General features: G+C 51.9%; 3 protein-coding genes across 7 annotated transcripts; 1 reads left to right on the forward strand and 2 right to left on the reverse strand.

The window, feature by feature from the left end:
- Nucleotides 1-4,086: 4,086 nt before the first annotated feature.
- Nucleotides 4,087-18,074, reverse strand: CDCA5 (cell division cycle associated 5). 3 transcript variants are annotated; one of them, XM_077862344.1, is made up of 7 exons: nt 17,258-17,397; nt 12,902-13,333; nt 6,305-6,418; nt 5,990-6,096; nt 5,686-5,784; nt 4,605-4,671; nt 4,087-4,469 (listed from the first exon to the last, which is right to left on the reverse strand). In XM_077862344.1, the coding sequence occupies exons 1-7, from the start codon at nt 17,306-17,308 to the stop codon at nt 4,155-4,157; spliced, it is 1,185 nt and encodes a 394-aa protein (XP_077718470.1). In that variant the 5' UTR covers nt 17,309-17,397; the 3' UTR covers nt 4,087-4,154. The 3 variants fall into 3 exon arrangements, with proteins under 3 accessions (XP_077718470.1, XP_077718472.1, XP_077718471.1); XM_077862346.1 differs by lacking the exons at nt 12,902-13,333; nt 17,258-17,397 and adding an exon at nt 11,992-12,659; XM_077862345.1 differs by lacking the exons at nt 4,087-4,469; nt 4,605-4,671; nt 5,686-5,784; nt 5,990-6,096; nt 6,305-6,418 and adding exons at nt 8,904-12,737; nt 17,479-17,544; nt 17,622-17,716; nt 17,929-18,074 and having other exon boundaries at nt 17,364-17,399.
- A 91-nt stretch (nt 18,075-18,165) lies between these two features.
- ZFPL1 (zinc finger protein like 1) lies at nt 18,166-22,222 on the forward strand. Of its 3 annotated transcripts, none has more exons than XM_077862347.1 (8): nt 18,166-18,325; nt 18,690-18,799; nt 19,081-19,192; nt 20,293-20,486; nt 20,595-20,667; nt 20,739-20,885; nt 21,135-21,258; nt 21,771-22,222. In XM_077862347.1, exons 2-8 carry the CDS (start codon nt 18,698-18,700, stop codon nt 21,955-21,957), a joined length of 939 nt encoding a protein of 312 aa, XP_077718473.1. In that variant the 5' UTR covers nt 18,166-18,325; nt 18,690-18,697; the 3' UTR covers nt 21,958-22,222. The 3 variants fall into 3 exon arrangements, with proteins under 3 accessions (XP_077718473.1, XP_077718475.1, XP_077718474.1); XM_077862349.1 differs by lacking the exon at nt 21,771-22,222 and adding an exon at nt 21,715-21,760; XM_077862348.1 differs by having other exon boundaries at nt 18,182-18,341.
- On the reverse strand, nt 22,193-23,634 carry CATSPERH (catsper channel auxiliary subunit eta). Its single transcript, XM_077862362.1, has 3 exons — nt 22,660-23,634; nt 22,455-22,554; nt 22,193-22,345 (listed from the first exon to the last, which is right to left on the reverse strand). Exons 1-3 carry the CDS (start codon nt 22,831-22,833, stop codon nt 22,269-22,271), a joined length of 351 nt encoding a protein of 116 aa, XP_077718488.1. The 5' UTR covers nt 22,834-23,634; the 3' UTR covers nt 22,193-22,268.
- Between the last annotated feature and the right edge of the window lie 1,017 nt (nt 23,635-24,651).

Genomic DNA, 24,651 nt, shown 5'->3' on the forward strand with positions numbered 1-24,651 from the left:
GCACCTGTACCCCTTGACTCTGAATGTGCCTGCAGAGTCACAAGATCTCACTGGTCTTGCTTTAAGTTTATGACCCTGGGATGCCTGGGTGCCTAGTGGTTGTTGAGACTCTCTGCCCTTAGCTCAGATCATGATCTTGGGGTCCTGGGATGGAGCCCTGCATCGCGTTCCCTGCAGGGAGCCTGCCCTCCCCCCCTGCCTCTCTCTTTGCATCTCTCATGAATGGATGAATGAATGAATGAATAAATTTATGATCTCAAACCTCAAACAGGCCCTCAGCACTGCGCAGCAATCCCGCTGTATTCCCTGGTCCTGGTCTGCTCACTCTTCCCTGTCTCTAGAGGGCAATTCTACTCTCACTCTGCTGCTCCAGCTTCCTGGAACACTGTTTCCCCAGTCATCCTCAGGGCTCCTCCCTCAGGCCCTCCACATCTTTGCTTCAATGTCACTTCTCCAAGAGATCCTCCCTGCTGCTCTACGTAAACCTCCCTCAGGCTTCCTCCTCCGTCTTTTTTTTTTTTTTAAAGATTTCATTTATTTACTCATGAGAACACAGAGAGATAGAGAGAGAGAGGCAGAGACACAGGCAGAAGGAGAAGCAGGCTCCACGCAGGGAGCCCGATGTGGGATTTGATCCTGGGTCTCCAGGATCACACCCTGGGCTGAAGGCAGGTGCTAAACCACTGAGCCACCTGGGCTGCCCCTCTTCCCTCTTTCCTTCCATTTTTTTTCATCGCATTTGTCACCATCTGACTTACCCATTATTTCTTGTCTCCCCTTCTAGAACGGAAGTCCTACTGGGGTAGGGGTCTTTACTTTATTCACCGCTGAATCCCCAGAGCCCAGAACAGAGCACACAGGAGGCATGCAGCAAATGCCTGTCAAATGGATGAGAAGCTGATTTCTCAGCTCAGCTCCTCAACACCAAGCACTCATGCTCCAGCTGTCTCGGATTTAAGGTGTGTCAGGTGCAACCTCAAGGGATTCAAAAGGTGGCCTCAGAACACCTGGGAAACAGATTCCATCTGAAGGAGCCCCAGTGGGATTGCTGAGCCAGCCATGGGCGGGGAGGGGACTGCGTAACACGACTGCCTTCACAAGATGGTGATGCGGAATCTGGAGCAGGTTGTTTCTAGAGGATGCTGCTGCCAGGCTGCAGGATCAGGCCACCTTCTCAGGCAGGGAGAGCAGCCCCTTTAGGCTGGGCAAGAGTTGGGAGACTGCTGGGGTCCGTGCCCACCCCACCCCACCCCACCTCACCCCTGCTTCCAGGGGCCTCTGAAGCCAGGGTGGAGGCCTGGGTAGATCCACTAGGTGGATTCCAGGGAGTGTCGGCAAATTGCCAAAACTCACTGCAATGCCAACCATTCACCAAGCCCGCATTAGGTCACTAGTCCTCTGAAGGGCCTCTGAGGTGGGCACTGCAATTAACCCCATGTTACAGACAAAAAAGAACACGCGGTCACTCAGTCAAGGTCACACAGGCTGCACACAGGGGAGCCGAGATGAGTGCCCAGGAGGGGGCCTCTTGTCCACAAAGCTGCACCAGCTCTCTGCCTCAGGGCAGGGTGAGGCATCGTGCTTGCCCCTCACAAGAAACAGAATCATGGGGACAGGGGAGGGGGATTTGCTAACCCCGCTTCCATGCCTTGATGACAGAGAGGACTGGAAGATCTGGGGATAGCTTGTGATTGACACAGCAGCCTGCTGTGACTAGCAGCTCTGGGGAAGTGTGTGTGTGTGTGTGTGTGTGTGTGTGCACTCGCTCATGCCTGTGTTGGTAGCTTTGCTGTGGGACCTTCCCTTGAAAGGGCCTTCCTGATGGGGCAGCAGGACTGGAGGGATGCTGTGTCCACAGGAATGGCTGTAGGGACTGAGCTCTGGTAGTCAGTACAAGGCCGGGGCCTTTGGGGCATCAGTCAGCACTTCTGTGGTTACGAGTCACCTGGGGAGAAGGCTCTGGAACAGACTCCATTTCCTGTATTCATGTAGCTACATATGCCTGCTGCCCCAGGCCGAGATCCTGGAGGCTTTTATTTATTTTAAAGATTTTATTTGGGATCCCTGGGTGGCTCAGCGGTTTAGTGCCTACCTTTGGCCCAGGGCGTGATCCTGGAGTCCCGGGATCGAGTCCCACGTCGGGTTCCCTACATGGGGCCTGCTTCTCCCTCTACCTGTGTCAGTGCCTCTCTCTCTCTGTGTCTATCATGAATAAATAAAATCTTTAAAAATAAATAAATAAAGATTTTATTTTAAAAAAAATATTTTATTTATTTATTTTTATTTTTTAATTTATTATTATTATTTTTTATTTTTAAAGATTTTATTTATTCATTCATGAGAGACACAGAGAGAGAGGCAGAGACATAGGCAGAGGGCGAAGCAGGCTCCATGCAAGGAGCCCGATGTGGGACTCGATCCCCGGTCTCCAGGATCACGTCCTGAGCTGAAGGCAGGTGCCAAAACGCTGAGCCACCCAGGCATCCCCAGATTTTATTTATTTATTCATGAGAGCCACAGAGACACAGGCAGAGGGAGAGGGAGAAGCAGGCTCCGTACAGGGAGCTTGATGGGGGACTAGATCCCGGGTCTCCCGGATCACCACCTGAGCCGAAGGCAGAGGCTTAACCACTGAGCCACCCAGGTGCCCCAATCCTGGAGGCTTTTAGAGGAAGCAGGTTCAATCAGAAACATGCTTAGGACTCAGCCTTGTTGGTAGAAGTCCTTAAGTGGTCCCCATTGATTTAACCCTTTAGCCATCTGTCCCAAGATCCCCGCTGGGTCTGAGGATCAGATGATCCCCTTCAGGGAAATGGCAAGATTGCCCTGGTGGAGAGCTGGTCAGGAAGCCAGTGGTGGGGACTCCCAGAGCACACAGGCTGGGAGGGCAGAGAACTGCCAGAGGTGGCTGCTGAGTCAGACTCAGCTCTGCTCAGCCTGCAGCTGTGACCAAACCGAACCTTCACCAATAAAATCTGTTAGTAGTTAGTGGTCCTGGCAGGATCGCACCAGGTGTAGTGGAAGTCCCAGTAGGTCTGAGGGGGGCCACAAGGCTGAATTTCCAACCTTTCGTCATGTCCCCTGCACCGGGTGCAAGGGCAGAAAGATGGCCACTGTCCTTCCCACGTCCTCCTAGAGGATTTGTGCCCAGCATATATTATCACCCTTTGGGTTATGGGGCTTTGAAAAAACTCATTTCAGGAAACACCTGCGTGGCTCAGTGGTTGAGCATCTGCCTTCGGCTCAAGTAGTAGTCCTGGGGTCCTGGGATCGAGTCCTGCACCAGACTCCCCATGGGGAGCCTGCTTCTCCCTCTGCCTGTGTCTCTGCCTCTGTGTGTCTCTCATGAATAGATAAATAAAATCTTTAAAAAAACAAAAAAATTGTTCCATAGGATATTGACCAATTTTTATCTAATTTATCAATCTTATTTCAGGACTTCTTTTTTTTTTCCCTTGACTACATATATATTGTCATATATGCCTATTTCTTATATCCTCCTTTACACTGGTTTTGTCATCTTGCTGGCTCCATTGTCTTCCTCACAAAACAAACCTGAAGCACGCTCCCTGTCTAGTTGTGTGGGAATTCTCTCCCTGTCTCCCTTTCTCTCTCTGCTTCAGCTAAGACCTCAGGCAGCCATCTGCAGGCCAGGGCGGGAAGAGTTCCATCAGTGCAGGGCGCGAGTGACAGGTGTTGGTGTTGGACCCTCGTGGAGCTCCCACTACCGGCCCCATCCCTGCCCTCAACTTGACTTACAAAGGGGAAGAGATTTATCCTAGGCCTCCAGGTGGGCAGTGGCTCTTTCTGCCTCTCCTAGTCTCTTTTTTGCCCTTTGGAATTAGACCAGGGGCCTCCATCTTTGGGGGGGGGGTGGCCTCTTTCCAGTCTTATCACTGGAACATTGCCCTTGAGGCAGACACCAACCAGACCTGGAACCTCTTCTGGGGTGGTGGGAGCTCAGGACCAGAGAACCAGCGGTAGGGGGCATGTCAGAGGGGATCCCAGGGGCCAAGCTCCTTTTGGAGCTGGTGACCTCCCACTCTGCCCGATTCCAGGGCCCACAAACATGCGGCAAGTGGCGTCTCAGCTTTGGAGTAGTTTATTACTGTGACCTGGAGAGGAGCTCCTGGAATGGCTTCCCCAAGAAGTGTCTAGTCTCCAGCCTTGGGCCCTGCCAGGGCTGATACTGGTATCTGCGGGTCATGGGAGCAGCAGGCTGCGGGATGAACAGAGCCGCCTTCTGGGAGCTGAGTTGCTACAGGCAAGGGGAGCTGAGTGACCGGCTGGGGAAGGCATGTCCTTTCTCCCCTCGTGCCATGGGGGTGCTGCCAGTGCACCTGGGACAGTGCCATCCCTGGGATGGCCTGGGCATCCTTGGGGAAAGCCCGGGCATCCTCTGGAGCAGCCTTCACCTCCTCCAAGAAGGCCTTTGCTTCCCTCTTCAGGCTATCATATGACACGGTCAGCTGGAACAAAGGTTGCAGGGCCCAGAGGTGGGTACCAACCCTAGGCAAGGCTGTTCCAAGCTCCCCCTAGCTGGGCTGGGAGGCAGGGAGGAGGCAGCACAACAAAGAAAGAGGGTCCTGGTCTCAGGGTCTTACCAGGTTTTGCAGCTTCTCCCTCAGGGCTCGGTTGTCTGCTTGGATAGTGCTCAGGGACTCCCGAAGTCTAGAATTGTAAGAGACCCCCTTCAGCCCCCGGGTTGTTGTCCTAAGCAGCTTCCTTCAGCCCCAACATGCATCTCCTGCACGAGCTGTGTGACCTGGACCAGCCATCCAGGGGACAGGATTTCGCCAGAGCCTAGTCTTATTGTCCTGGCAAAGCCACATGGGTAGGGAGTTGTTCTTCCCAAGGGATTGGCAGCAGGAGACCCAGCCAAAGACGAAGCGTGCTTCTTCTCTTCTTTAGCAAGAGAAAGGTGGGCAACTCCAGCCAGAGACGAAAGCGTGTTTCTTCTCTTCTTTGGAAGAGAAGGGTGGGTGACTCCATTGTGCAGGCTAGCCATCCCACCCTGTTGGGGTGCAGTGGGGACCGTGACAGAATTCTGTGTGGTTCCAGGCTGGCAAGAGGGACAACCCTGGAACTCATCCTGCCTGAGGGCTCTGTGCATGAACAGAAGTGCTGACCACTCAGATCGATGCTACAGGAGCCCACCTGCAGCCCCGATGGACCAGGTCACACTGCCCCACCCCCAAACCTCTGTCTCCAGGTAGAGATCTGACCCTGGCATCACCGCAGAGGGGCAGGTGGCCGTGGAATGACACAGACCCAAAGTCTAGAGCCTGGTGTCCAGAGAACAGACCCCTACCCCTGCTACTCCTCAGACCAAACTACCCCCTCAGGCTCTTGGACCATTAAAAGTGGGGGTTCCTGACAGGCAGCCTTAGAGACTGCTTACTGACCAGGTGTGTAGGCATGAAGTTGACTGATGGGAAGGAACTATGGCTCCTCTGCCTTTGGGGCAGGTCCCCCTCACACAGGAGGACACTGGTACTTGGGAGAGAAGGGACCTACTGGCTAGTGAGATCATCCAGAGCAGAACAGTGAGAAGGCAAGGGAAGGAGGGAATGAGGAGGGCCAAGGGAAGGTGCAAACCCATAGCCATCGAGCCCCAGGCCCTGACCTCAGTGGGAGGAAAGCCCTGGCACCCTATCTGCCCCCACCTGCCACGGCCCAGCTCACCTCCTGCAATCATTCTGCAAATGGCTGATTTCCCTTGAGGTGCGCCGGGGCCCCCAGTCTTCCTTGTCCAGGAACTGGCACTCCTGGATATCTGAGGCCCTGGGACAAGGGTTGGACCAGAGGGCCTAGAGGTTGGGGGAGGGTAGGGTGAGGAGCATGGAGGAAGGGGGGAGCCCAAGGCCCACATCCTGTACGGGTCTCCCCTCTGCCCATTCCAGGGCTGAGTCCGGGCACAGGTCTGCATGTTAACAGAGAGAAGCACCCTCTGCCTCCCTCCCCCGCACACACACTCACACAGCCTTACTTTTCAGGGTCTTTGGACTCAGTGGGCTCCGCTGTGCTCAGGAGTGTAAACAGGAACGTGACAGTAGGTTCTGGTTGTGAGTCCAGCTTTTGCTCTGAAGAAGATGGCTTTGGCAGAGAAGGTGCCACAGTAACTGAACAGCATAAGGGGACAGCCCAGGAGACTGGGTCCTCGCACACCAGACAGTAAGACAGCAGGGATGATGGCTGGCAGTTCAGAGGTCTAGTCCCCAAGAGGAAGAATTTCTCTGGCCACCTGCCACCCTACCTGCCACCCCTGCTCTCTGCCTTGGGAAGCCCTGGGCCTTCCTGTCACCTCTAAGACTGGCTCCTCGGAGACCTGAGGGTCTTCTGGCTTCTGCTTCTCAACAGGCTGTGCTTCTGGCTTCACCATGGGCTTACAGTAAGCTCTTCTACTGCCCCTGGGAGACTGAAGGAGACAGAAGCCCAGTTGGGGAGCCACATCCACCATCCTGATGATTTCCCCTTTCCAGCCTTATCTGGTCTTCTTGGGGGCAGCCTCCAGTCTGGAGAGCCTCTACCACTTCTGCCCAGCTAATGAGATCCCTCAAAATTAGGGTGACCACATTTAGCAAATAAAATACACGGACACATAGTGTAATCTGAATTTCAGCTGAAAACCAAGTGCTTTTAAAAGTATAAGTATATCCTTGGGGGATCCCTGGGTGGCTCAGCGGTTTAGCACCTGCCTTCGGCCCAGGGCGTGATCCTGGAGTCCTGCATCGGGTGCCTGGCATGGAGCCTGCTTCTCCCTCTGCCTGTGTCTTTGTCTCTCTCTCTCTCTCTCTCTCTCTCTCAAATAAATAAATAAATAAATAAATCTTAAGAAAAAAAAGTATAAGTATATCCCATGCAATGTTTGGGAAATACTTATACTACAAAATGATTCATTATTTATTGAAATTCAAATTTCTCTAGGTGGTCTATATTTTATCTGGTGACATGCTACATGCTGACAATATTTCATAAACGGAATTCCTTGGGATCCCTGGGTGGTGCAGTGATTTGGTGCCTGCCTTTGGCCCAGGGCGCGATCCTGGAGACCTGGGATCGAGTCCCACGTCGGGCTCCCGGTGCATGGAGCCTGCTTCTCCCTCTGCCTGTGTCTCTGCCTCTCTCTCTCTCTCTCTCTGTGACTATCATAAAAAAATAAAAATAAAAAAATAAAAATAAAAAACAAAAAAAAAGGAATTCCTGCAAATGCAAGTTATTGGGTATCCAGGCATCAGGGGCGCCCTACTGAAAGGAATCCTATAGAAGCTTGTAAGAAAGCAGAGAATCCCTCCCATTTTTGGTGTTACAATCATCTATTGACCAGACACAGAGAAGCAAATAGTGTGGCATTCAAGACCCCCTGTTATGAACACCCTCGTTTATAACCCTGTCAATATCCCACTGACCCCAAACAAGTGTCTGCTCAGACCAACCAGGAGCCTCACTTTCCAACACCAGCCTGAACTGTCCCCACTGCCACACTCTGGCCCATGTTGTCCTGCCCTCTCCTGTTCCCTCCCTGCTCTGCAATCTGAACTGGACTCAGTCTTTCCTCTGCTGAGCATTTCGCACCCCCACCCCAAGGCCCCCTTGGACTAGCTCACAGTGGAGCCAGAGCTGGGCTCAGCCTGAGGATGCGGTTGTCTCTACGGCAGTGTTAGATGTCCCACTGAGCAGGCTTGAAATAGCAGCTTCTCTCCAAGTGACAAAGTCTTACTTAAGTCAACAAATGGAATCCTCACTAGTTCTTTTGGTCTCAGATTTTTCAGAATCTTGCACATCTGCTGGCTCAGCGATGGAGGACAATCCAATCGGAAGACAAATAGTGACCTCAGATTTGTCCTTTACACTGAGCTCCCTCTGGGCTTTTGATAGGCCCATGGGTTGTAGCAGGGGTCCTACATAGTGTGCTCTCTGCAGTGCATCAAGCCTTTCCAGATAGCCTAAAATATTGTAATTCCTATCCACATGATGGAAACAGAATTTTGGTGGCCAGCAATACCCTGCAGGGCAGGGGGCAGGGGGTGGCTAACTCTGGGGACTCACTGAGCTCCACAGTGATACCAATGCTCACAGGCGGGTAGCTCCATCACTGGGTCTGACTCGTCCCAGGGGGAAGCTGGCAGCTTATATATATATTTTTAAGATTTTATTTATTTATTCATAGAGATGCAGAGAGAGAGAGAGAGAGAGGCAGAGACACAGGCAGAGGGAGAAGCAGGCTCCATGCAGAGAGCCTGATGTGGGACTCCATCCCGGGTCTCCAGGATCATGCCCTAGGCTGCAGGTGGCGCTAAACCGCTGCGCCACGGGGGCTGCCCAAGCTGGCAGCTTATAAGCAAGATTTATGAAACTAGCCAAGACCTTTGGCCCTATAACATCACTTTGGTAACTAGGCCTAAAAACATGACTCCAAAGGAAATAAAATAATTTACACAGAGGTCCACAGTAGCTAATTTATACCAAGAAGAAAAACTGGAAGCAGCCTAAAGGGCCCAAATATAAGAAAAAGTCAGTAAATAATGGCAGGAACATGCTAGAACACACGTCACTCTGCCTTTAATGGTTCCCAGTAAACATTGGTTGACCAACTGCTGTCTGTGGGACGGGTCTCAGTGGGGTCCTGAGAATATACAGACAGGTGATCATGACCTGGTTCTGCCCAGAAGCTCCCGGGGCCGGGGAGGCCCCAAGTGCCCAGTGCCCACAGTGCAGGGAGATGTGCCTTTAAAGAAGCCTATACAGACAGCCCCGGCCATGAAAAATGGGAGCCATGCATTTGGCTTAGAGCTCCAGAGACTCTACCACAAAGGTGCTATTTGAGCATCAAGAAGTGGGGGATTTGGCAAGAGGAGGGCAATCCAAGAGGGAGCAGTTTGGGCAGGCCAGTGCCAAAGGGCATTCTAATTTTTTTTTTTTTTTTTTTTTTATGATAGTCACAGAGAGAGAGAGAGGCAGAGGCACAGGCAGAGGGAGAAGCAGGCTCCATGCACCGGGAGCCCGACGTGGGATTCGATCCTGGGTCTCCAGGATCGTGCCCTGGGCCAAAGGCAGGCGCCAAACCGCTGCGCCACCCAGGGATCCCCCAAAGGGCATTCTAAATGGGACATAGTTAAATGGGCCTGGGGTATGGCCACCGGGTGACAAGAAGGCACAGGAGACCTCTGTGTTTCTGTGCAGGTTGAGTTGTAACTGGGAGGATGGGTGGGACAAGGAGACACTGGGGGCAGGAAGTCAAAGGCCTTGGGAATGGAGACAGGCAAGTGCAATTGCTCCATGTGATGTGTCTACACTGTGAATACCAGGGAACACATGCCAGAGATGTTGTTACACCACAAAAGGAAGCCTCTTTTTGAGACTTTGCTTTCCATTCTTTTGGGTGTTACAACCAGAAGTGGAATCGTATCGAGTTGTTTTTTTGTTTGTTTGTTTTTTCCGTATCGAGTTTTAAGCAAGGGAGAAACGGGATATTTTGTCTAGGAAACTATTTGTCTGGCTGCAGTGTAGTTTGGAGAAGGGAGAGGTTAAAAGGACACTGCTAGGCCAGTGTTGCCCAATAGCTGTGGGGCAGAGAGGTGTTTAAGTTAGGGCTGATGGGAAGGGGTGAGGAAGAGGGTAGAGCTGCGGACAACCCCTGGGCTCCTGGCTTGTGTAGTAGCTAGGTCACCCAGGGTGATACTGCCAGCATAGGGAGCACAGGAAGAGGCAAGCTGATGGATGAGCGGAGTCTGAGATGACAGATTCTAAATTGAGATGTAGTTTTAGAAGGCAGCTCTAGATTCTGGTTTGGAGCTCGGGAAGGAGGAATGGGATGGAGATAAAGACTGGCCATGAATGAGCAAGGTGGTGACCCAGAGAGCCTGTCTTCAACTGGCAGGAACAAGCAGGTTGGAAAAAAGGGCCCAGGCCTGAACCTGGGTGTCTAGATATCTCAGGGGAAGTCAGGAAAGAGGTGCCAGCAGTTCCCAGTCAGTCTGAGGATGTAGCAGAGCTGAGCCTATCACACTGGTCATTAGGGGCAGGGGTCACTGGCTGCTTCTGCCTGAGAAGTAAATGGGGTGGCGGTAGCACTTGCTAAATGGACAGGAACAGACGCTTTTGAACATTCTTTCAAAAAGCTTAACCCTAAAAGGAATAATGGTAGTAGTTAAAAACAGATGCTGGTCAACTTTTCTTGGTGGTTGTTTTGACGATAGAGAACAGAACAGTTCAGGACTGTTGGAAAAAGACCAAGGTCTCAGAGATGAGAACTGAACCTAAAGCCAAAGTGGAAAGCTGGCCTTGAAATGAGAGGACTGCTCTCCTCAGCCAGGGTGGTGAGGTGGAGTGTGTGTGTGTATATGTGTATGTGTGTAGAAATGGGGGTTGGGAAAGCTGTGGGAATTGGAGGATTTAAACTTAATTTGTGGGCAGCTGAGGAGGCTCAGCAGTTTAGCGCCACCTTAAGCCCAGATCCCGGAGACCCCTGCATGGAGTCGGCTTCTCCCTCTGCCTATGTTTCTGCCTCTCTCTCTGTGTCTCATGAATAAATAAATAAATAAATAAATAAATAAATAAATAAATCTTAAAAAAAATAAATAAACTTAATTTGTTCTAAAAAGTAGGAGGCAAGGACAAGTGAAAGACGTTGGGAGGCAGGCCAGTTTGTGTCACCTGTACCAAGGTGCATGCTTCCTTGAGCTGAGTGGGAGAATTTCCAGGAATCTGTACCTTTGAGGCCCAGGGGGCTCTGCACAGCTCCGCAGCAGCTTGGGCCAGTGGGAGGAGTCAGCTCCTCCACAGGAGCATTCAAGGGAAGGAGGGGTGGACCCTGTGGGGACTGGGTCTCCAGGCACTGGGGGGTGGGGCTGCCTGGAGGCCTCCTCTGCAGGCAGCCCCACCTTGAGGCGGCAGAGGTGAGGGCAGAGTAGTGACCACTAGGCTGCTGGAGGGAAGGCTGGCTGTCCCCTGGTAACAGCCCAAAGAAGGGTCAGCTTCCTGGGGCCCCCACCTTCACCTCTGCCTCAATAAAAGTCTCAAATAAGCAAACTTTTTATTCAGATTTTTTTTTTTTTAATTCAAGCAACAATTTTTCCTTAAACTCCACAGTCTTAATTTTTCAGGGAAAGAGAGGATTTGCAGTAATGCCATCAACTCCACACCACCTGGCTACTCCCCGACTGCCCGACTGGGACCCTTCCCGGGCGTTCTGCCCCACCAGCCAGTGAGGACAAGAATTCTTCTGCTGTCCAGCTCTGGAACACCTGGGCCTGCCCTGGCAAGGGGCTTGCTCACAGAGCCTGACCAAGCACGAAGCATTGACCAGGAGCCCCGGGACCCCCGGGCCTTGCAAGGGCTTCATTAGTGCCCACCAGGCCTGCACTGGTGCATCCAGTCCCCTACCCAAGCATGAGTGCATCTTCCCAGACATTTTGCCACCCACTTGCCCCACCACACTCCTCAGCCTCTACTGCGGTGACCCCGTAAACGTCAAAAGATGCACCTGCATGAGGTATGGCCAAAGTGGTGCTAGGGCAGCCTTTGAGAGCATGATTTTTACTAGTATTGACAAAAGAAAAGGGGGTAGGGTTCCCCAGAAACGAAACAAGACCCCCCCCCATCTGCTCTTCACATCTCCTCAGTGTTCTCATGTGAGAAGACACTAAGAAAGCTAAAACTTCTTGCCCCTTCTTGGCAAGTGAAGAGCATCTTCCAGAACTTCATGAGTGTAGCTGCAAAACTAGCAGGACTTCAGGAGTAGGACCTTTCAACCCTGTTTTCCCTCTAGAGTGGAGAAGACTCTGTGTACTTTATTTTGTAAGATAAAATATAGGTGCAAATGATGAAGGGCACCTCTTGCCATAGCCCCCTTCTCAGCCCTGTGCAGGTGTCTTGTCCAGAGCCCCGGGCCTCAGTTTCTGGCACCTTTTTTGCCCCAAGCAGCCAGTGCTACACCAGCCTGGCATCTAACTGAACATCTCAACAGCAGAGCAGAGAAATAAAACCCACCTTCTTGGAGTAAATGCTTCTGGTCTGACATAAGCACGGCTTCTCTTTTTTTCTTCAAAACATAAAATTCTATATTATAGTGTCCAGCATCTTCCTGCAAATAGAACTCTACCCAACCCACAAATTCTCTCCTGGACCATCTACAGAATCTAACAGGGAACCCAAGCCTCTTTACACAGATGGGCTCCATGGCTGGGAACTAGGCCTCCAGTGGAAGACAACTCAGCGGGGAATGCCTGTGGATGCCTTGCCTTGGTGCTGGTTTCTGGGGTTGGTACAGAGCAGCTACATTTCCCAAAAACGGCCCAGGCCCCTTCTCACCAGCAATCCCAAGCCCTTTCCTGCAGCTTTGCAAGCAATCCTACTCCCTAGTGTGCAGCCCAGCTGGAAAATGAAGAGGCTCCTCTGGGAGGCAGGGAGAGGCTGGTGGGTCACAGGACCAAACATAGGACTGCAGGGCATGGCCAGGCCTGGAGAGCCCCACTTCCTGAGACGGCTGCTACCACCACACAACCCTCAGAGGAATACAGGCCTCACGCAGCAGCAGCATAAATACAGGTAATAAGGCCAGGAGAGAGGACCCCAAGTGTCTTCTCCATGGGTAGGAGGAGCTATGTACAGGAGAGAGGAGAGGATGGCCAGGGATACCCCCTGACATTGACATCTCATTCAACCAAGAGATCAAACTGCTCAGCAGCTTCAAACTCCGCATTCATAGCTGCAGCCCACTCATCCAGCTCCGATTTCTAGGGGGAGAAAAAAGGGGGACAGGTGAGGGAGGAAGGGAGCATGCTGCCCAGGGCATGTGTACCCTGACCCTACAGGCACTGAGCCCCAGGCTGGCCTAAGGCCTGGTGGTCTCCCAGCACACCTGGTGCAACAGCAGACCCAAGCCCTGCCCCTCACTCACCAGGATCTCTGGCACCTTTCTTTTCTTTCGCTTCTCCTTCACGACTGGTGGGGAGATTCCAGGGAGAGTTGTATCTGGGGCCCACGGCTTCACCCTGGGGACTTCGGTTAGCTTGGAATACACCACAGGTGAGACTCTGGCCAAGTCTTCTGACCCCAACAGCCCCTCGAAACCAAAGCAAGACCTGCGGCCTGGGGTGGAGGTGGAGGCAGAGCCGAAGGTCTCCAGTCGGCTATAGGATCTCCTGACTTTCTTAGACATTTCCAAGTCTCTGGCATCCAGGTCTTCTTCCCTGGAATTAGACTCAACATTCACGGGGTACAGCACAGGAGTGGTGGTGGGGGTGACAGGGATGCTACATGACTTGAAGAGATCCTCCCTAGCAGGCTCCTTGGTGGGAGGGTTGTTTTCCTTCTCCAAGAAAAAAGCAATCTGTACAAGGACAGAAGAGAGAAGGCCTCCTTGTTAGTTAGCCGTCTTATTTACTTCCAGAGAGGTCTGAGGAGATACAGGGTGGAAAGACCCATAGGACACTTAAAAAAAAAAAAAAAAAAAGATTTTATTTATTTATTCATGAGAGGCAGAGACACAGGCAGAGGGAATAGCAGGTTACCTGTGGGGAGCCCGATACAGTACTCCATCCCAGGATCCTGGGATCACGCCCTGAGCCAAAGGCAGATGCTCAACCACTGTGCCACCCAGGCGTCCCCTGTAGGATACTTTTAGTTTGTTTGTTCGTTCGTTCGTTCATTCATTCATTTATTTATTATAGTCACACAGAGAGAGAGGCAGAGACACAGGTAGAGGGAGAAGCAGGCTCCATGCACTGGGAGCCCGACGTGGGATTCGATCCCGGGTCTCCAGGATCGTGCCCTGGGCCAAAGGCAGGCGCCAAACCGCTGCGCCACCCAGGGATCCCTGCAGGATACTTTTAAAAGGAAAAGAGATCAAATAAATCAGATCCTGGGAAAGATTTAAGGTGGGGAAGAAAAGAAGAATCTGCCATTGTTTCTGAGTCTACTTTTGTAAGGTCAAGAAGGCATCTCGCCCCTTGTAGTCAGCTCTGTCTCCAACAAAGTGAGGTTCTAGCTGCCCCTGTTGACTGACCTGAACCACAATCACAGGTAATCTGGACCAGGTCAAGCTCCTGACTGCTCTTCCTGCTACCATGTGTGCCCTCCGTGGCCCAAATGCCACACAGCTGCCAACGCTGTTCCTAACATGCCCGTCCACTCAGTCAGTACTTCCTGGCCACCTGTTCCAGGTACTTTACAAGCGCTCAGAGAACAATAGGTAGCAGGCAATAAAACAGAGAAACCCCCCCGTCTTCATGGGACCTTCCATTCTCATGGGGTAAAACATGGAAAAATCATGTAGCATGTTAGAAGTATTAAACACTTTGGGGAAAAAAAAACAGAACAAGAGAGTACTGGGTGTGAACTGGGATTTTTTTTTTTTTTTTTTTTCTGGATTGGGATTTTAAGTAGGTGAAGGTCAACATAGGTCTGAGGGGACATCTTGAACTAGAACTTGAAGGTGAGGGAAGGAGCAACACGGAGGCCAAGTGTTGTAGGCAGAGGGAACAGAAGGGGCAAAAGTCCTGAGGTGAAGGTATGCCTGGAAAGGTAAAGGAACAAAGCCAGTGTGGCCAGGTGAGAGACAGGGAGGAGAGGAAATGAAGATGGGGTTCGAGACATAGTGGGAGCTGCGATAGGGTCTTTTGTAGGACACTGTAAGTGGAAGCCCAAGGAGACCCTTGCGGAGACCCAGGGAGCCATGGCAAGGTTGTGAATGGGGAAAGGCCTAATCTGGGATGTATATGAAGCCGTTCATGTGTTGGCTCCTTAAAATTACACTCTCAGCTCAAATGCTGTTTCCTCAGAGAAACCATTCTCACTGCAGAATAGAGAGCAGCCCCTCTGGTGCTGCTCTTTACTTCTGCCACAACCACCTCCCTCGTACAGCTACCATCGCTGTCTGATTCTGACTTGCTCAGTGGTCACCCAACTAAACAGGAGCTTCTTGAAAGCAGGGGTCTTCATCTGTCTAGCTGCCCCTGCCTACAGCCTGAGCCTTCAGAGCCCTGCATGCAGCTGGTGTTTGATGCTCACTGAATTCTTGTAACAAAACTTGGCACTGGGCTTTCTGGCAGCCAAGCAAGGGTAGGAAATGGGACAAATTCAGTCACTCCCATGGTCTGAGAAAAGGAGTTGTAAGGAGTTGTTATCAAGAGAGACCCTTCCTGGCTACAAGCACTGGAAATCTGAGTCTTGGTAACAATTCCTAGTAAAAGAGACGCTGAACAAAATGGAGGTTAGCTCTGACTATAGCTTCCCCATCCCCTATGGCAAGCAGTCATGCAAGTCCTTGCAGCTCTTTTTGTTCGATGTCATCGATCTACCATTCAACCAACAAGAATGAATGATTGCCATGGGGAGGCAGAAGTCCCTGCCCTCAAGACAACAAGCAAATATTCAGAGTATTGAGAAGGCCTAAAGAGAACTACAAAGAGAAACAGGATAGTGACAGGGTACAGTGGTCAGGGAAGGCTTCTAGGAGGCGTCTTTTCAGCTGAGAACTGTGTGATGGGAAGGTCATGTGGTGAGATGAGGGGCAGAGCATCACTCTGCCCTCACCTTACTTTAGGCCTCCACCATCTCACTGCAGGACTCCTGTTAAGTCTTCCTACCTGGTCTAGGGGTCCCCAGCAGGCTTTTTCCATCCATGTCTCCACGCAGACCCCAGAGTGCTGTTTCTGAAGCACTCAAGCACGCCTTAGTGACTACCTTGCTGGAGACTCCTCAAAGGCTCCCACAGTGCCAAGGCTTTCATGCCTCATCAGGAACGGCTCTGGCTTAGCATGCTCCATCACCTAGCAAGATCTGCCACACCGAACAAACTGACATTCTCCAAACCTTTAGATTTTCTTTGTGAATTCCAGGTCTCTGAAAACACAGCTTCCTTTGCCCAAACATTACTACTTGTCCTTAGAAAGACTCAGTTGAAACATTTCTTTTTCCGTGAAACAGCTCTAGTGCCACTTGGTTTGGGTTAGGTGCCTTCATAACCTCTAGTGCTTTCTTTCTTTTTTTAAGATTTAAGAAAGAATGAGTGAGTACACAAGGGGAAATGGCAGATAGAGGAAGAAGGAAAAGGAGAAGTAGACTCTCCGCTGAGCAGAGCCAAGAGGTAGGGCTGGATCCCAGGACTCTGGGACCATGATCTGAGCTGAAGGCAGACACTTAATCAAGCCACCCAGGTGCCCCATCACCTAGTACTTTTCTTACCGCAGTCCTCAGCACGATGTGCTATTATCACTTGCTCATCTGTCTTTCTCCCCATTTGACCATAAGCTCCATGTGCTCCTAACAGGCACCTAGCATTTCTCACTTGTATCTTCAGGCCGAGGTTTCCTGATCGTAAAACATCCTCAGTAACTTCTGCTAAGATAGTAAAAATGCCATACTCCTCTTACAACAACCTGTGCTTACAAATTGAGGAGATAGGCTGGAAAGAAGGAATACTTTGGACCCGGCTCAGCTCTTAGGAAAATGGTAGAGAGATGGCTGGGTGGCTCAGTGGTTGAATGTCTGCCTTTGGCTCAGGTCATGATCCCAGGGTCCTGGGATCAAGTCCCGCATCAGACTCACTGCAGAGAGCCTGCTTCTCCCTCTGCCTACGTCTCTGTCTCTGTGTGGGTCTCAGGAATAAATAAATACAATCTTAAAAAAAAAAAAGAAAAAAAAAAGCAGAGAATATCAGGACATCAAGACCTAAACGTATGAAATCCACAGGGAGTGAGCAAAACTGGCCATGCACATAGCTGTCCAAAGGCAAACTGTTTCAAAATACAGATGCTTCCCAACTTAATGAGGGTCTGACTTAAGATTTTTCTGTGTTTTTTTTTTTTTTTTGATTTTTCTGTGTTATGACGGTGCAAAATTGATATGCACTCCATAGAAATCGCACTTCGAATTTTGATCTTTTCCCAGGCTAGTGAAATGTGTTAAGATCCTCTCTCATGATGCTGGTAGTGGCAGCAAGCTGCAGCTCCCAGACAGCCATGCCATCACGTGGGGAAACAACTGACAAATTTACAACCATTCTGTCGTTCGTTTTCAGTTCAGTATTTGATAAAATTAAGTGGTATTCAATTTTTTATTATGGATAGGCTTTGAATCAGATAATTTAACTATACGCTCATACAACTGTGCCGAACACGTTTAAGGCATGATAACCTAAAGTACCACGTTTGATAGATTCGGCGCATTAATTGCATTTTTGACATACTACGTGTTCAATTCATGACCGTTTTATCAGAAAGTAACCCTGTCCTAAGTGCAGGAAGATTTGTACCTCAAAACAGCTCCCTGGGCAGATGTGAGCAGCCAGTATATCCTGCCCCATCTCGAGAGTGCCCTGGATTCCACTCCACTGAGCCGACGAAAGAAAATGAACTCACCCTTGGGCTCCTTCGAGGCGTGTGGATAGATGGGATCTGTGGAGACAATAATAACTGATCAAAGACTCAAACGCAATTTTGGCTCCCAACCCACAACCCCTCTCTCAGTCCTCACCTCTACAGAATGGGCTACGATCTTCTTCAACACGATGGGCTTTCTGACTGGAGCCGCATTGGGAGCCTGGAAAAGAACAGTGAATATGAGCTCCACATTAGTCCAGCGGCCCCCGGGACAGAAGCTGAGAAAGCAGGGCTCACCTTGGGCCAGATTTCAGGGAGGGTGCTCGGGAGATCAGGGCCTGATTTCCGCTGGGACCTCCGCAGAGACTGAGTAGGAGATGAAGTCCTGGACCCTGGGCAGAGAAAGAAGTTAGGAGGTAAAGGTAAGACTCTAGGCCTCAGAGTCTAGAGAAGAGATTCAGGAGAGAGCGAGAGAAGGTTCCCCAAACAAGCTCCTTAACGGCGGAATGAGCCTCTTAGAGCGGGGGGGGGGAGGGGGGGGCTCCTCGTGGGACTCCATCCCTCAAACGGCTCGGCCCCAGGCTCCCGCGCGCCTTCGGCTCACCGGAGTGCCGTGTGGCCCCTCCGGACCGTGTTCGCCTTTCGGACATGCTAGCCTTGGTCTCGACCTCCGCCGCCGCCTCCGCCGCCGGGGCTCGCGCCAACCCAGAGGGATCACAGAGACCGAAACGTTCGAATTACCCGCCCTGCCTGGAGGAAGCGGAAATGACGCAAGGCGGGAGGGACGCCGTGCTCCGTTTACCATCCGTCTCGCGCGCAGCGTCAGCAGGGGCGGGGTCAGCGGTCCACTTACGCCATCAGTGGGCGCCGCACCCGGAAGAGACGTGGCAGCGGAGGGATAATCGGAGCGGCCCGAGGTAGAGCGCGCAGAGCGGGAGCACGGCTGAGCGCAGTGTCTGTCCTTCCGCGCCTCGGACCAGCGCTCGCGCGCGTCGGGACCGGTGAGGCGGTCGATCGGTAACACGGAGGGGGGGGCGAGGGGGGGGGTCTGTGTTGAAGCAGGGGGCGGGGCTTGGAGGGGGTGGGGCTCAGGTGGAGCCCCTGGGGGCGGGGCCGGTGGTACCGGAGACTCGCTGGTGGAGGGACCTGGCCGGGGGCGGGATCCAGGAGAAATGAGGGGTCACTGGAGGCGGAATTCGTTCAGGAGGCGTGGCCCGGAATGTAGAAGGGCGGTGGGCAGGAATTAGGGGTTGGGGCGATCATGAGAGGTGTTTAGGGGATTTAGGAGTGGAGACGATCTGGGCTTGTGAGTTCGTAGTGGCGGACACCGGAAGCTGGCTCTCTCAACTCCGACCCCTTGCTCAGGGTCGAATATGGGACTTTGCAAGTGCCCCAAGAGGAAGGTGACCAATCTCTTTTGCTTCGAACACCGGGTCAACGTCTGCGAGCACTGCCTGGTAGCCAATCACGCCAAGGTGGGGCTTCAGGGGAGGGGCGAAGCAGGGCAGTGGGTGGGCCGGCAGTGTCGGTTTTCTCCAACTCCGAGAAGGCCCTGGGGTTGGAATGGAAGCTCCAGGAGGGCGGGAACTTGGTTTCTTTTGTTCTCGGCTCTATCCCCAGCACTTAAGACAGACTCTGGCACACTGCGTGCTCAATAAATGTTTATTGATTGAACAAACGAAAGTATGATTCTTGTTTGTGATGAGAGAAAAAGAAGCAGCTGGGCCCCCGCTGTGACCTCTGTCTCCCACTCCAGTGCATCGTCCAGTCCTATCTGCAGTGGCTTCAAGATAGCGACTACAACCCGAATTGCCGCCTGTGCAGCACACCCCTGGCCAACCGGGAGACCACCCGCCTCGTCTGTTACGGTGAGGCCTGCCCAGCTTGGTGACCAGTTTCCACGTCCTCTCTAAGCAGCAGGGCAATGGAGACCTCCCCAGGCTTGGGAGGCTGGAACCCCAAATTCTAGTCCTGCTGTGTTATTTACCTGATGTGTGAGCTGAGGCAAGTCATTTTCCCTTTCTAGGCCTCAGTGTTTTTCCCTAAAAATTAAAGCTCCTACTTTCTTACCTGCCCATTTACAGGGTTGAGTGAGAGCCAATCAAACTTGTAACATTTGGGCTGTGAGCAGTAGCTGGCTGGACCAGCAGGGAGCTGAAGGCATGAGGCTTTCAGACATCTGGGATCTATTATTCATTCCAACTAAACAGAGAGGAAGGGAGTTTCCCACAGTAACTAGCTAAAAGAAGTTAGTCATATGTATCATGACCTTGACCTGACTGATGTAAGAGGCTTAGGCTCAGCTTTTTTTTTACTTTATGTGTGTTAATGTGTTCCTTAGTACCTGCACATGAGTGAATGGGTAAACGTGTGAAGTATGAACACAGGTGTGTTGTGGGGTTATAGGACAACGCTTGGGTTATGGTGCTTGAATTTTAGCAAATGTGATTGTATAAAAGCTTCTGTGTGGGAGTTAGTGTGCCTACAAGTGTAGATACAGGGATGGTACTTGTGTTTTATTGTATGTATACATTTGTGCCCATGGGTGTGGGTGTGTACATGCATACGTGTACTTGTGTGTGTCTAGGAACTTATGAAACTGCTCCTGATTAGCTGTTAGCTTGAGGAGCTTGTGATAAGTGCATGTTCAGAGAGGACTCACTTTAAGGGTCACTGGCATTTCTTCCCATCCCTACTACCCCAGGGAGAAGTAGGCTTCTCCCTTCTAGTGGGCTGGGGATCTTGGTAGCATCTCCCTTGACTGAGTCAGGTAGTGGTGGCCAAGAAGGCTGAAATCTTAGGGAACACTGATAAAATGGACCTGAGTGAGGACAGGAAGGAGAAGGCTATGAGCTCACATGTGCGCGTATACATACATCCACATAGCAGACTGGGGGTTGTTGCCGGGCTAGAGATCCTACATATCTTCTTCCTCATGCCTTTCCTCCCCTATTTCATTGGCCCTAAGATCTCTTCCACTGGGCCTGCCTCAATGAACGTGCCGCCCAGCTACCCCGTAACACAGCTCCTGCTGGCTACCAGTGCCCCATCTGCAGTGGCCCCATCTTCCCCCCAACCAACCTGGCTGGCCCTGTTGCTTCCACACTGAGAGAGAAGCTGGCCATGGTCAACTGGGCCCGGGCAGGACTGGGCCTTCCTCTGGTGAGAATCTGTGTGTCTGACCGACCGTCTGCCCTGGGTCCCACTTGGGCCAGATGGGTGGGTAGGGACAGCATTGAGCAGGCTGGTGACACAGGTTCCTTCCTCCAGATCGATGAAGTGGTGAGCCCGGAACCTGAGCCCCTCAACACCTCTGACTTCTCTGACTGGTCTAGCTTTAATGGTAGGTAGTGGTCTGCACTGCCCTTGGGGCCTTGCTTCCCTGCTCTGCTGACAGCTCTCTTCTTGCCACAGCCAATGGTAGCCCTGAACAGGAGGAGGTAGCCAGCGCCTCTGCTGCCCCATCCTTCTACAGCCAAGCCCCCCGGCCCCCTGCTTCCCCGAGCCGGCCCGAGCAGCACACAGTGATCCACATGGGCAATCCTGAGCCCTTGACTCATGGTGAGCCAAGGAGTTTTCCAGTCTGGAAGAGGATGGAAAGGGAGTGGAGTGACTTATGTGGAGGGGGCTTGGGGTTCCAGAGGCCCACCGGGTGGCTGCCCTCTTCACTAACATAGTCATTACCTTCCCCATGATCCTGAGATGTTTTGTCAGGTTAAGAGGGCAAGGACCTCCTGCCCTCCCCACTCCCCACCCTGCTACAGGCCAGTTTCTCTGAGCCTGTGGATACTGGTGGCTCTGCCCCTGCAGCCTCGGCCCCCAGGAAGGTGTATGACACGCGGGACGATGACCGTTCACCAGGCCTGCATGGGGACTGTGATGAAGACAAGTACCGTCGCCGGCCTGCCCTGGGGTGGCTGGCCCAGCTGCTCAGGTACACAGGGTCAGGTGGGGCCAAATGCCAGGAAGGAGGGAGGAGAGGAAGTGAGAGCCAGAGGCCCTGGGCATGGTGATTGCATGATAAGAGGGGCTTCTCTGGGTAATGGTAGTATCTGGTGTTGGGCTGTGCAGAGAGGCCTCAGCTCAGCTTTAGAAGTCCCAGGTCTGCTCCCCTGTGGAGCTATTTCCTCACCTACTGGGTATCTGAGGCTTGAGTTTGGGCTCTTTGAGGTCCCTTCCTGCTCTGACACCACCTGACCCTAGTGGCTACCAAGCCTGACACATTTTAGTTTCCAGAGCAGTTTTGGCTCAGCTGGTTTGAGCTGCATGGTCCCCTGTGTAACAAGCAAGTACAGGGGTGACCCTGCACACTTGAAGGAACAAGACTCAGTAATGGTGGCCCCTGGGCCAGAAGATGAGACGAGTGTTAATATCTGGGGTTCCTCTCCAGGACAAGGAGTCATCAGGGATTGGGAACCTGACCTGACTTTCCCCTCATCCCCCCAGGAGCCGGGCTGGGTCTCGTAAGCGGCCGCTGACCCTGCTCCAGCGGGCAGGGCTGCTGCTGCTCCTGGGGCTTCTGGGCTTCCTGGCTCTCCTTGCACTCATGTCTCGCCTGGGCCGAGCTGCCGCTGACAGCGATCCCAACCTGGACCCGCTTATGAACCCGCACATCCGTGTGGGTCCCTCCTGAGCCTTTGCTTGTAGCTAGGCCAGCCTAGGACCTGGGGGCCTGAGGTAGGGAGGTCTGGAGGCTTTTTTCCTGCTCCTCTTCTTCAAGCCTGAGACACTAAGATCCCAGGCCCAGTCAAGTCCACTAGAATGACTGCTGGCTGGGCCTGGGGCCCCTGCAGGTCAAACATTTGTCTTGACCTGCTTACTATGGGTCTCCAGCCTCCCACCCTCCTCCCCATGAAGGAGATGACAGGTGGAAATAAACGACAGACTTTATTAAAACACCGAAGCCTCCTTTTCCTTCCCCCTTGTCAGCCTGGTCCTCAGACTTCAGTGGTTCTCCTCCCGGTACTGGATGGCCAGAAACTCAAGGGACAGGCGGTTGAAGAACATGGCTCCGTTTAGCACTGGGCAAAGGAGAGAGCCCCCATCAGCATTCCCTGTTTGTTCTTTGCTATGTCTCAGGGATCCAAAGTTCCCTCCTCCGCCCTTAATACATCCCCCTCCCCTACTCACTTAGGATGGTCAGGGCAAAGCACCGAAAAAACTTGTCATCTGTCATCTCAGCATAGAGTGACCCCATGGCAGCCCAGCAGATGCTGATCACCTGGGAGAACTGTAGGCCCCATCCGGGGGAGAGTGGCCCCCTGAGACAACAGCGGGGTTTCCATCAACCCCTGGGCCTCCCCCGACCAGCCCTTGAGTCCTGGCCCCAGTCTACCATCAGGACAACAGTGTAGTGGAAACTCATGCGATCATAGTGGTGGGTGACGCAGAAGTTGTGCACATCGCTGGCAAAGACGCCAAGGTGTATAAAGAAGAGCATCAGTGCGGCAGCACTGAGAACCATGCCTTGGGGGAAGAAGAGCACAGCCAGTCGGTCCCGCCACCGCATCCTGGCAAGAGCATAGACTCAAGTGAGCCAGTGGAACTTGACCAAGCCAAGACTATTTAGGAGAAGCAACTGACCCCTCTACTTCTAGAGCGTACAGTCTAGAATAGTGGTGGGATGCTAGAACCATGAGAACATTGGAGGGGACAAGATTCTAGAATACAGTCTGGTTCCAGCCAATACAGGAGTGGTTCATGGGTGGCTGGGGGAGTTCCAAATTATCGAAGGTTGGAGGGCTAAAGGTACAGACCAGCAGGAGTGTCGATGAAGGGATAGTGTCCCTTATCCTGCCTGCACACTTTGTGGTCTTGTGCATTATCTTCTCGCTGAGTCCTCTTGACAGTTCCACAGAGGAGGCACTGTGGGCATATTTCTTCTACAGAGCCGGGACTCAGAAAAGTGGTAGGGCACATCCTAGATCCACAGCAAATCTTAGGCCAGCAAGAGACTAGGCCCGGATGTGTAGCTGGAGGGCATTCCCAGTACAAGGGAGGCCTGTGCTGAATTGTAAGCTCTAAATATTTGCTCCATTCCCTAAAAGGGAGATAAGAGCATGCCCACAGCTGTCCTGGGACCTTCCCCATGCCCTCTCTAGGCATGGCCCAGAGAGCAACTGGCTTTTCCATCCTCCCTCACATGTTCTAAGACGTGATGCTGACCAGCTTTCCCCTCTCTGTCACCTTCAAGCACTCAGGACTTTCACATCCATCACCTCTGTCCTTTCCAAGAGTTCCCAGGCTAAGCTGGTGGCATGAATCTTATATTGCACACAAGTTTGAGGTACAGAGAAGGAGCGTCAGCCCAGGCACTAAGAGCCATTGAATGAGGGAGTGAGGTTTTTTTTGTTTTTTTTTTTTGTTTTTTTTTTTTGTTTTTTTTTTTTAAGATTATTTTATTCATGAGCGAGGCAGAGACACAGGCAGAGGGAGAAGCAGGCTCCATGCAGGGAGCCCGGTATGGGACTTGATCCCCGGTCTCCAGGATCACACTCTGGGCCAAAGGCAGGCTCTAAACTGAGCCACCCAGGGATCCCCCTGAGGGAGTGAGTATTGAGACAAAGATCCAGTTCTACCCAAGGCTGTGATTGGGCAGGGACACTCATAAGCAACAAGAAAACGTTTCCTTTGTATGTGGAAAAGGTGAAAACTCTAGGATCCTCAGCAGTATCATCCAGAAAAATGGGCAGAAATGGTATGGAGGGACATGGAAACTCCCAGGAACTAGAGTAGAAGAAGGACAGCTTGAACTTAGCCACCTCCAGGACCTCCTTCCTATCTGCCTGCCTCGGAAGTTAGGTTCAGGGTCCAGCCAAGACCCAAAGTCTCCTGCCACATCCATGCTTGCTGCCCAGTGTCATTAATCACAACAGTCCCTTAGACCCCCATCCTGACACATTACAGTAGTGACCCCCAACGCCCACTTGTTGGCCAAATGTTAAAACCATTGTTTCAAAAAAAAAAAAAAAACCCATTGTTTCCATCTCCATTCTCATGTAAATACAAATGAAATTTTATACATTAGGGCTTCTGGCTCAAAACCAGTTAAAAATTATCCAAGTAGTGCATGACTATGTTCTTGTAAAAGATTTGCATAATACACAAGCATACAGAGGAAAAGACAACGACCTGCCCGCCTCCTACCTACCTCACAGAGGTATCCCTCAACAGTTTAGTGAGTGGGCATCTTTTGGATCCCTTCTTACTGAAACCTCATATACCTACCTGTATATATACATGTATAATTTTAAAAAGCATCATGGAGAACCACACCATATGTGTTGTCAAAGTGTAACTTTCAAAAAGTTAGGGGCAGCCTGGGTGG

Source organism: Canis aureus, chromosome 21, assembly GCF_053574225.1.
Source record: "Canis aureus isolate CA01 chromosome 21, VMU_Caureus_v.1.0, whole genome shotgun sequence".
NCBI lineage: Eukaryota > Metazoa > Chordata > Mammalia > Carnivora > Canidae > Canis > Canis aureus.

What these genes read in the sequence shown, in the direction of transcription:
- CDCA5 (XM_077862344.1), bottom strand. Translation starts at nt 17,308, where the DNA reads ATGGGGCAGGATATACTGGCTGCTCACATCTGCCCAGGGAGCTGTTTT. An exon ending in GAAAGGTGCCAGAGATCCTG is followed by an intron (nt 6,419 to 12,901) that starts GTGAGTGAGGGG and finishes TGTCTCCTTCAG; the next exon opens with TCTCCCAGGGGCAGTAGAAG. An exon ending in CCGAGGAGCCAGTCTTAGAG is followed by an intron (nt 6,097 to 6,304) that starts GTGACAGGAAGG and finishes TCTCTGCCAAAG; the next exon opens with CCATCTTCTTCAGAGCAAAA.
- ZFPL1 (XM_077862347.1), top strand. Translation starts at nt 18,698, where the DNA reads ATGGGACTTTGCAAGTGCCCCAAGAGGAAGGTGACCAATCTCTTTTGC. An exon ending in TGGTAGCCAATCACGCCAAG is followed by an intron (nt 18,800 to 19,080) that starts GTGGGGCTTCAG and finishes CTCCCACTCCAG; the next exon opens with TGCATCGTCCAGTCCTATCT. An exon ending in TGACTGGTCTAGCTTTAATG is followed by an intron (nt 20,668 to 20,738) that starts GTAGGTAGTGGT and finishes TTCTTGCCACAG; the next exon opens with CCAATGGTAGCCCTGAACAG.
- CATSPERH (XM_077862362.1), bottom strand. Translation starts at nt 22,833, where the DNA reads ATGCGGTGGCGGGACCGACTGGCTGTGCTCTTCTTCCCCCAAGGCATG. An exon ending in ACTACACTGTTGTCCTGATG is followed by an intron (nt 22,555 to 22,659) that starts GTAGACTGGGGC and finishes TGGGGCCTACAG; the next exon opens with TTCTCCCAGGTGATCAGCAT. An exon ending in CTTTGCCCTGACCATCCTAA is followed by an intron (nt 22,346 to 22,454) that starts GTGAGTAGGGGA and finishes TCCTTTGCCCAG; the next exon opens with TGCTAAACGGAGCCATGTTC.